The sequence below is a fragment of the Symphodus melops genome (assembly GCF_947650265.1).
Source record: "Symphodus melops genome assembly, chromosome: 9".
Taxonomy (NCBI): Eukaryota; Metazoa; Chordata; class Actinopteri; order Labriformes; family Labridae; genus Symphodus; species Symphodus melops.
In genome coordinates this window covers 15,830,890-15,840,953 of record NC_136699.1, presented here as the reverse complement: position 1 = coordinate 15,840,953, position 10,064 = coordinate 15,830,890, and the positions used below count along the sequence as shown (strand labels likewise).

At 41.9% G+C, this 10,064-nt stretch overlaps 1 protein-coding gene across 1 annotated transcript; it reads left to right on the top strand.

Annotated features, from left to right (window-relative positions):
• Positions 1-2,532: 2,532 nt before the first annotated feature.
• fgf16 (fibroblast growth factor 16) lies at positions 2,533-8,545 on the top strand. The gene is made up of 3 exons (XM_079352136.1): positions 2,533-3,637; positions 5,191-5,294; positions 7,362-8,545. The coding sequence occupies exons 1-3, from the start codon at positions 3,334-3,336 to the stop codon at positions 7,605-7,607; spliced, it is 654 nt and encodes a 217-aa protein (XP_079208262.1). The 5' UTR covers positions 2,533-3,333; the 3' UTR covers positions 7,608-8,545.
• The last annotated feature ends 1,519 nt before the right edge of the window (positions 8,546-10,064 follow it).

Here is a 10,064-nt window from a genome sequence, read left to right as displayed (position 1 = left end):
AGATGGACAGTCAGTGAGAGTCTGACCATGCCCATACAGATAAAAGAAAAGTGGGGTTGGAGTGTTTCCTTTTAATTTTCTATTACTCTGTTCTACTTACTTGGTCTCTTTCTATCCTTCTCCTCCTCTGTCTTTTCTTTAATCCCTCTACTTCTACCCTTTTAGCTGAGACGAATCCTCCTTTCATCATCCTCTGCAGTGAGGGCCCTGCTCTCTGTTCGCACAAAGCCTGACCATCGCTGACTCCTCATCAACCCCTTTGCCCAATTCATCAAGCGGAGGCCCATGGGCATTCATCACCCCCACCACCTTTCATATCCTGCACCAGCTGAAAGCCACTGTCCCTTCTCTGACTTCAATGCAGCCGTGACACACCCCAAAGATTTATAGTGGCATAATTAGTAGCAGTGAAAAAGGCCTGCATGCTTTGGAGGGTCAGTCAAACAGTATCTCTGAAAGCCAGTCACATCTGCTTCTAAATAAATTGCACAAAGTTGATGAATTAGCTGAAAACAAGAAGCAAAAAAATTCATCAAAGCAAGACAGTGACATCTCAACAATCATACACACTCTGGGTCATTTTAATGTACTATTTCTCACCATTCATGGAAGCTAGACACCGTCATAAATCCAATCTCCCTACAGGGAAGCTGCTGCCGTTCTGCTGCCTGTGATGAGCAGCTCTGAGGTGAGAACGCCCCCTCAGGATGGGGGTTTCCAAAAACATCTCAAAGGAGGTCTAAAATAACATGCCTAATAGTTAAACAGTGTTATTGATGTAATCATGTCCTCCCCCTCCCTCCCACCCGCCTTGCTGTCACTGATATCTCAAGAACAGTGAACTAATTAAAACACTCCTGCAGTTTGTTTTTATTACAATCCTCACACAGAAATCTTCACTAAACAGTTGGGTTTTTTCCTACAAAGCCACAAGTTGGGACATGTAGTCCAATTGTGTACAGAGGAGATGTAAAATCCCCATTCAATCATAAATTACACCTATTATTCATTAGTCCTGTTGTGGCTTTCCCTCTGTTCTCTTTCATGTGCATGATAGCACAGATCACCTAGCACCTGAAATACCTAATAAATGTCTGACAGGGGAGAAGGTCTGACCTCAGCCGTCAGACGGAGGAGGAGAGGGGAATATGCAAGTGCGTGGAGAGAGTAAATAAGTGCATCTACTCTTATGATGTTGAGGTACTTTTACTTCATTTAAGAAGGCTATTCAAATGCTATTTCATACCTTTTCTTCACCAGGACTTGGGTAAATGTTTACCTTTTGGCAGCTGTAGTGAAGCTACTTTTTAAATAACTATATACAGAATGTAGTTAAATACAAATTGCATTAAAATTCCAAACAATTCTTCTAAACTAATCTTTATGTACATATTCTAGTTTGAGATGTAGTATGAGAAGTGCTCTGATTTCCATTTGTAGTACTTTAGTAGTGTTAGTAGAATCGACCAATCACTTATTAGCAGGTGTGTGGAGAGCAAAAGTTGGCTGAATGCAGTCCGCAATAATTGTACTGTACATACAGACTTCCATCAGAAGTAATCTGATGAACGCTTACGATCTCTGGAAATAGATTTCTGAATGTAAGTGCCGCTATCGAACCGTTTTACATCATTGTAGTCCCATTGATAACAGTCAGCATTCTGAAAATGATAAAATGCTGTCTAGTCAGTCAGCCTACAACAGGCTAAGAGCTGGAGCTGAGCTGGGTTTTAAGCCTCTTGACAAACTGTGACATTGCACCTGCCTGTCAATCAGGTCAGTGATGCATCTTAATATAATAACATTTATCATTCATAAAATCAAATATAAAACAACAACACATACATCCCCAATACAGTGAGTGTCAATCGAGACATCAGCTGATCAAACCTCTATTTTAACCATGTTGTAAACATGTTAACATCTGTTGTAAAAATCTGCTTTTTTGAATGATTTCTGCTGCATTATACAAACTGCAGGATTTTGCACTTCCACATCTGTCTTATTTTTCATCACCAGTGGTTGCCACTTGATTGCAATCAGTTCATTCTTTGCATAAGTACTTTATATATATATATATATGATAGTTTGAGTATTTGTAGAAATGCAACACTAATCATGATCTGAATATTTAGTCAACACTCATTCAAGGAGACATTTATTTAACTATAAAAGATAATTGAAGAAACTTATGTGTTTCTTTTCATGGCATGTGGTGCTTTTACTCGTTTTATTTCATAATCACAAAGCAGAAGTTTAGTGGAGAAGCAGCAGCTTTATCCAAACTTTGCAAAAGTCAAACATTTATTTTTATAGCATTATCTAAATCACTGTTATTAAAACTCTTCTGAAACAGTCTCTACACCAGTCAGATGTGATACTACACGTCATCAGCCTTTGGATTTTCCCTATTCTCCCCTCCTTGGGCAGGAGTACAAGTGGTTAAGCTGCTGTTTGCTGGAGCACATTGCAAACGTTATGCAGAGGGGCGAGGAAGCACCTGCTTCCAACAAGGAGGTGGAGAAAATGCTCTCATGAAAAACGCCCAACTCCAGAGGTTGGCACAGACACCTGTGCAGGAGGTTGGATGGCTCTGAGATTATGCAGACTATTTTGATAATCTTGATTGGAGAAAGATCGCCTGATGCTTTTTGGTTTTCTGTTTAGATTTGTTTTTCATCTTGTTTCTAGAAGAAGCTGAGGTGTGACTAAAAAGCAGTCAGAGTAAGTTTTGGAGTTAATTCGTTTTGGAGTTCTGACAGGTTATGATAGGTGCGCTTATGACGTTTGTGTCAATTTAACAAAAATCATCTGTGTCGCATTTTAATTCACCACTTACTGTTGCCAGAGTTCCCTGCCCCTGGATTGGCGATGTGTTTTTATCACACAGCCTTGGGGCGTTATCAGGAGTGCAGAACATTTGAGAAGACGCCTCTGGACTTGGATTTTCTTGGATTTGGGAGACAGATCCAGCTTTCAGAGGCAGCATTGACAGAGGCGCGTAGTCAGTGGCATCGTCGGTTCTAAAAGTTGGTTAGAAAGTACACTTTCTGTAAGGAAACTGATGCGTGTGAAAAGGGATGCCAGCCAGGCGTGGCTTGTGCTTGAATATCCAATGTGAGAATGCGTGGGGAGTATGTATATAATAGAGGCTTTCCCTTTGATAATCATAGATATCAAAGTGATCATTGCAGCAGAGGACGATCAATAAATTGAGAGGACGCTGCTGACTGGGAGAGCTACGCGTGCTGGGTACGCTTTGTGCGTGCATGGACCGGACTTGTCTAACTTTTTTTTTTTTTACTACTTGAGTCACCATAGTCTACATTTCAAATGCCGTCGCTTAATTTAACAGCTGTGCACACAATGGCAGAAGTCGGGAGTTTTCTGGGGACAATCGACCTGGATTTACAAAGCTTTCCTGCACTCGGGAATGTGCCCCTGCCGGAGTCTCCAGTGGGCTTGAATGAGCGGCTGGGGCAGATTGAAGGGAGGCTGCAGCGGGGATCGCCAACAGATTTCGGGCACCTGAAAGGGATCCTGAGGCGGCGACAGCTCTACTGCAGGACCGGCTTCCAGCTGGAGATATTCCCAAATGGGACTGTGTACGGGACGAGACAGGACCACAGCAGATTTGGTGGGGGCATTTCTTTAATTTAAACTTGTATTTAATGACAAGGTCACATTCTGTTATAGGCTATATACTACTTTTTACTAGAACGAAAGGTTTCATTCTGACTAACGTATACACAATTTGTAAGCTCAAATGTATTGAAGAATGGCTTCAAAATAAAGAACCCAGGCACATTTAACAACGTGATAAAATTGCTAAGTTGAGGTAAATTTCACGTTTTATTGTCTATCTTTGAATTTGAATAAGCTTAATTACGCACTACACTCAAACTTGCTGAAGTTTTTTTTTTTTTTTTTTTAGCTTTTTCCTGCCATACATCCCTCGTGAATAGTCTCTCGTGCGTCACTCACCTGGCGCGTGGGGAAGAAGAGCAACACACCTTTCTATGGCAATCACCGCTAAACGTGGGGGCAGGTGTCTCTCCTCCGTCACAAACAAGCAGCGCGTGTGCGTCTCAAGGTCACGGAAACAACTCGTGCGCGTACACGTGCGCCTGCAGTATTTGAACTTTTGGTTCCATCATGTAAAGAGGAGCAAGGTGCGGTTCGCGCGCGAGCGATAAACAAATTAGGACAGAAGGCAGACACGCACGTCTCGCGCCTCACTTCAATGCAGACATCTCACATATAGGCTACCTGCCTCGCTGCGGAACAACACTTAATTAAAACAGGACCACTACACAGGGTGGGTCTAACGTTTTAACTCGAGCCAAAACAAGCCGGTTGGGATGGGTGGTCCGCGTATTTGTTTCTGGCTTTACTTTCCTTTAAAATGCAACGTCTTTGTCTGCAGGACATGGCTTTGATTAGAGGGATATGAAACACAATCTTCTCCCCACAAAAATTAGAGGGATGTTCTGTGTCATCCTCTGGCATCAGATGAGGTCGTGGAGATGGGGACCAGGTGGCTGTACGCTGGTCTCTACCAGTCAGTACCGCCAGCTGGATCCTCTCTGACTAACCTCCGCAACATAACAGACTTTTAATTTCACCGGTTGTTCTCCTGCCTTTGAAGTACAAGTTCACTTTACTGTAACTTCCTGTGACTCAGCAGCCCACCAAACAACAGCCATGGCTCAGTTTAGAAGTCAGTTGGGAAGTTCCAGGAGTCAGTATGAACAAGTTTAAGTTACAACAACCCACAATGATTTAAGGGATAGGACCTATGTTCTTCAGAAAAAAATGTTTGTTTTTTTTGTTTTTTTTCAAATATTAAAATAAGAGTGAGGTAAAAGTGTATGTGAATGCAAGTTGTGCTCTAAATGAAAAATGAAGCCATATTTTGATGAGGATTTTAATTCATAAATGCCACATGTTGCTGTGTGACACTAACTTGATTTTTTTCTAAAATTGAATGTATATGCAGTTTTTCTATACAAATGGATTTACAATACAACACTGTAGGAAAGAATATAAAGAATGTTTAGAGATAATTTGTTTTGAGATAAATAGTTTGTTAATTCTTCTGTCACATAAATGGAGGCCACTTGTTGTGTTTGTTACTTTCCTGAATGGTCTTCGTTGCACTTTGTGAGTTTGTGTATCGCTTGGCTTCAGGCATCCTGGAGTTCATCAGTCTGGCAGTGAGTCTGGTCAGCATCAGAGGGGTGGACGCTGGACTGTACCTCGGCATGAATGAAAAAGGAGAGCTCTATGGGTCGGTGAGTCAAAAGAGATCAACAAATTCACACCCTTGTCCCTCACCTGGGGTCCCAATTACAAGAAGTCTGACCGCTGATACAAGTGTCATGAGAAAATTGCTCTTTCATTAACCTACACCGAGTACTGACTTATCTATGAGAGAAGAGAATACATTTTCAATACCAATGTCTGAACCGGTTTGTTATCAATGTTGCCTTACAGAGCAGATGGGAAAACCACAGCGAGACAAAACAAGTGTGTTTTCTTTTTTAGAGTCTAACACTTTAACTGTTCTCACAGTTTCTTCTCTTGCTGTTTTGAATGGTACAGCCTGCAAAGAAATAAAAAAAGAGGATACATCCAATTAATGATAATGAAAAGCAGCATTAGCAGAAAGACAGATCTCTATGTTTTTGAGAATCCAGGAAAAGTCCATTTCCCAGCTGTAGACAGCAAGCCTACCTCTTCATTTATGTAGAAATATTTACATACTTTCCAAAAGTGCAGACAGGAAAGTTTGAAGTCCCTTTGGATGTGTTTTGTGGGTGAATGTAATGGATATAACCTTTTCGCACATACTTTACTGCTGCTTTAAAAAGTATTACAATAATATTGTGCTTTTATCAAATTTAGGAAACATTAACTTTGTTTTTTGTCCTGCTTGATAATGGTCTGTCATGGTTTGTATCTGGGGACAAAGCGAGAGGAAAGTAAAGAGATACAAAGAAGGGGAAGTCTGTGAGGGTAACCTGTATCAGGTGTCCCTGGGCTTTACCTGGGGGCCTCACGGGCTCAGACGTCCCCTCCCCCCAGGTCTTAACATTTCGAACAGAGAGGCTACTTTTTAAACACGACCATTATGTTGAAAGTGCAGATATTATTACTGCGTGCTATCAGAGTCTGGCATCCTGGAGCTTTGACCCTGAGGGGAGGTGGGCGTTCAGTGGAGGGAGGAGGCTGTGATTTTGGGTGTGGGGGGGTTGGTTAATTGCACACCTGACAGAGTCACCTGACTGACAGAGGAAGTATAGACATGTCTGTTGGAGGCTGAGGGGCCAGGGGGCGGAGGTGGAGGAAAGGAGAGGAGGGGAAGGGGACAGGTAGAAGGCTGCTTCCGTCCCAGAATCGCTAGACCACAAGTGTGCTTTTGATCCAATGAGGTGTGTGTGTGTGTGTGTGTGTGTGTGTGTGTGTGTGTGTGTGTGTGTGTGTGTGTGTGTATTTGGATTTAGCTGGCCCAGTCATGTGCCCTCTGGGCTGTGTTTACAGACAACAGTTTCACCACATAGCCCCAGCCAAGCACAGCCTGACAGCCAATCAACAAAATTGCTGCAGGAATTTAAGCTGAGACTCTTGCAAAAACACTATAGTGTGTGTTATTAAAGGCAAGTACTGACTGATTGCCATGAAGAGAAGCTATGTCCTCTTATCCAAACACCTCCCTGAGAAATAGGTGATAGTGACACCTTTAAAAAACGTTACATATTGGGCTTCAGGTCCACTATGGTGTCCCCTGATCCTCTCAGGTTTTGGCACAAAAGCAGCTCTTACCCCAATGTGTCTCACTGTTCTCACACACTCACTCAGCCAGCACACTCTCACCTGCTGAACCCGCAGCCATCGCTCATGCTGGGCTGTCAGGGAAGGCTTTGGGAGCCTCTGTGTGTGTGTGTGTGTGTGTGTGTGTGTGTGTGTGTGTGTGTGTGAGCATGGGTGTGCGTGTGTTTGTGTGTGCATGCGCGTGAAGATGATGGTACGCTACTCTTGCATCACAGGGAAAAAAATGTTTCTCCATGCACAATGAGAGGTTAACAGGTTTAAGGAAAGAGTTTTTGGCATAAAAAGGGAAATGCCTCTCATGACTTCCTGTCTTTTGCCATAACCAGCAGCTGTCGGAACGGGTTTATACTACTTCCTTTCAGCTTTCGATGGCTGTAAGAAATAGTAAATGAAATACTGAAACAAGTACATTGAGAGTTGAATGTGCATGATTTTGGTTTAATTTTGTTTGATTTAGCTATACATCTGTTTTTCAAACTGTTGTTGGGGCTTTAGGATTCACTAACATGTTGTTTTCTGTCCTGCAGAAGAAGCTGACAGCAGAGTGTGTGTTCAGGGAGCAGTTTGAGGAGAACTGGTACAATACCTACGCTTCGACTCTGTACAAGCACACAGATACGGGACGCTTCTACTATGTGGCTTTAAATAAGGACGGCTCGCCCAGGGAGGGCAACAGGACTAAAAAACACCAAAAACTCACCCACTTTTTACCCAGACCAGTGGAGATTGAGAAGATCCCTCAGGCATACAGAGACTTATTCCAGTACAGGTGACCAGCACTGATGCTCGGGGAACTGGATCCAATTGGAGGAATAGATTTAAAAGAAGAGGAGGGAGAGGCTGATTTGGATATTTTGGACCTTGGACGGAACTGTTTACCCTCACCTCCCACTGAGATCACTTTGTTTACACCGAAGCCCACTGCAAAGCACGTTACAGCACTGACATAACATCGTGCAAGATCCTGGATGCTGCTTTTAAGTGGACTTGTGACCTCAGAAAAAGAGGGAAAGCAGTCTTATAAAACCACTGAGGACATGGATGAAGGAGGCCTGTGTGTGATCAGGACGATAAATCAGGTGTCAAGTTTTCTCCATAACCACTTTTTATCTGAGGGAAATGTGTAAAAACTGAAGCAACTTGTAACGACAAGTGGAGTCATGGTTCTTGGCTTTTAAGTAGCACTAAGCTGGAGTGGGAGTAAAAATGAACGATGAGAAACACCAAGCAAAGATTTTGAGGAGCTCAAAAGGTGGAAAGCACTGCAAATGTCTCATTATGCTATTTTCATAGAAAATGCATAACCATAACGATGTTAGGTGGAAAAAAGGGCACATTCCAGAAACATGGAGCTTTTTTTTTTTTTTTTTGAAGTAGAGGTGCCAGAAATGCACAAAATGTTTATGCGTCATGCATGTTGGTGACTTTAGGAACAGATAGAGTGAAGAGGCGTGGCAGAACTGGAGTTAGTTTTTTTTAACTAAAGATGGAAAAGGGGATGTTTAATCTCTTTAAAGAATGTGTAATAGATGATAGAGCACTTACTTCACATCCTAGCTCATTCGGACTCCAACGTCATCATCAGAGTCTCATTCATCGCATTTGAAAAGCAGCGTCTTGTAGGAATTAAATGCAAAACAAGAGGTAAATCTTGGGACACAAGCACTTCTGTGACTGAAGTTGTAAAGAAGAATTGATGGGGTGTTTTTTTTTTAAAAAGATGGTGACTTGTAATGTTCAGAGTGTCAGGAACATTATTAAAGATGCAAGCAGCTGAGGTGTACATATGGGTGATCCTATTTATGAGATGTACAATATATTTATTTTCTACATATTAAGTATAAATATAAATCTATATATTTATTTATTGCAAAGACTTTATTTTGTAATGAACTTGAAGTTATCTGGGCTGTAGATTCTACTGAAAATATACCAAAAAATGACAACAAAACTACAATGAACATGACAATAAAATTGTCCTGCTTTCTAGAACTCTTTGTGAGAGACTTTTTTGCTTGGATAAACATCTTATGTACCAATTAAAACCAGATATAGAATCTCTGTGAATGTTGCATTTCTTTACTTTGGTCCAAAGCTTTTGTCATACCTGAATATCTCAACAGCCATGACGTTTAGTACAGATGTTCTCAGTCTTCAGAGGACTGCTTTGATGGACATCACATTTTATTTGGTGCAAAAAACATTGACAATTTAGCAATATCACACAAGAGGGAGTAGTCTAATGTGCTGAAATTCAGCACTACTGTGATTTGTTTGTAGCAGGTCAGTGTAAAAGAAAATTACAGCAGTGCTGATGTCCAGTACAACATCTAGACCTGGAGTTGGATGTTGCTTTTAAACTATAATTAATGCAGTAAAAAAAGACTGATTATAACTTTTTCCTCCACCAATTCAATAAGTTCCCCAACTTAACTGAAACGGACTGCACTCCTGTATCCATGGATACCAAAGACTAGCTTTTCATGCAGCAAGTCAAATAAGAGCTCAGGTACAAGCTAGAACAAACTGTCTGATGTAATGTTGACTTCAAGTATTCAGAACATCTGTGTGTAGGAAGAGTGATACACATTGTGAACAGTCCCAGTGATGTTCTATATATCAGCACTCATGCGATGCCTCTTGTCCAATCAAAATACTCAGAACTAACTGTTGTTCATTGGTTTTATATTTGGCTTTGCTTAATTAAAAGTCGTCTGCTGAAGAAAGTTAGGCTGAAAGATAAAGCAGACTTTCCCAGAGTCGAGTCCTGATAAAAGCCCTTGCCAATTTTCCCTTGTAAACCCTTAAACAAGTGATGTGCACAGACCCTCTCTATCAGCCTACATCCACCGTACAAAATCGGATTCCTTGTGCAATTGAATCCCAACTCCAAATTGGCTTTGCACATCAGCATGGATTTAGAGCGGTGACTGGTTGCTGGTTGCAGGGGCCTCACAGACTCCACTATGGGGCAGTCCTTTTCAATGGACAGAAACAGCTGCCTGCTGCACAGGGAACCAGCAGGGACACAAACCTGGAGTGGTGGTAATCTCGGGGTGAGAGGGGATGGGATCAACATTTCAACATCTGCAATAGTTGTAATGTTTCTCCACTGGCAGATATCTGTAAGCTGTGAGAGCAAGCTCCCCTGGGAAGAGAGAATGGAAAAGTCAAAGACATGCCGGGGAAAACCCTGGCAGACTGAGAAATGAAAACAATACCGGGAGAGG

Coding starts and splice junctions, on each gene's coding strand:
- fgf16 (XM_079352136.1), top strand. CDS start 3,334: ATGCCGTCGCTTAATTTAACAGCTGTGCACACAATGGCAGAAGTCGGG. Junction 3,638..5,190: donor ACAGGACCACAGCAGATTTG/GTGGGGGCATTT, acceptor GCTTGGCTTCAG/GCATCCTGGAGTTCATCAGT. Junction 5,295..7,361: donor AAGGAGAGCTCTATGGGTCG/GTGAGTCAAAAG, acceptor TCTGTCCTGCAG/AAGAAGCTGACAGCAGAGTG.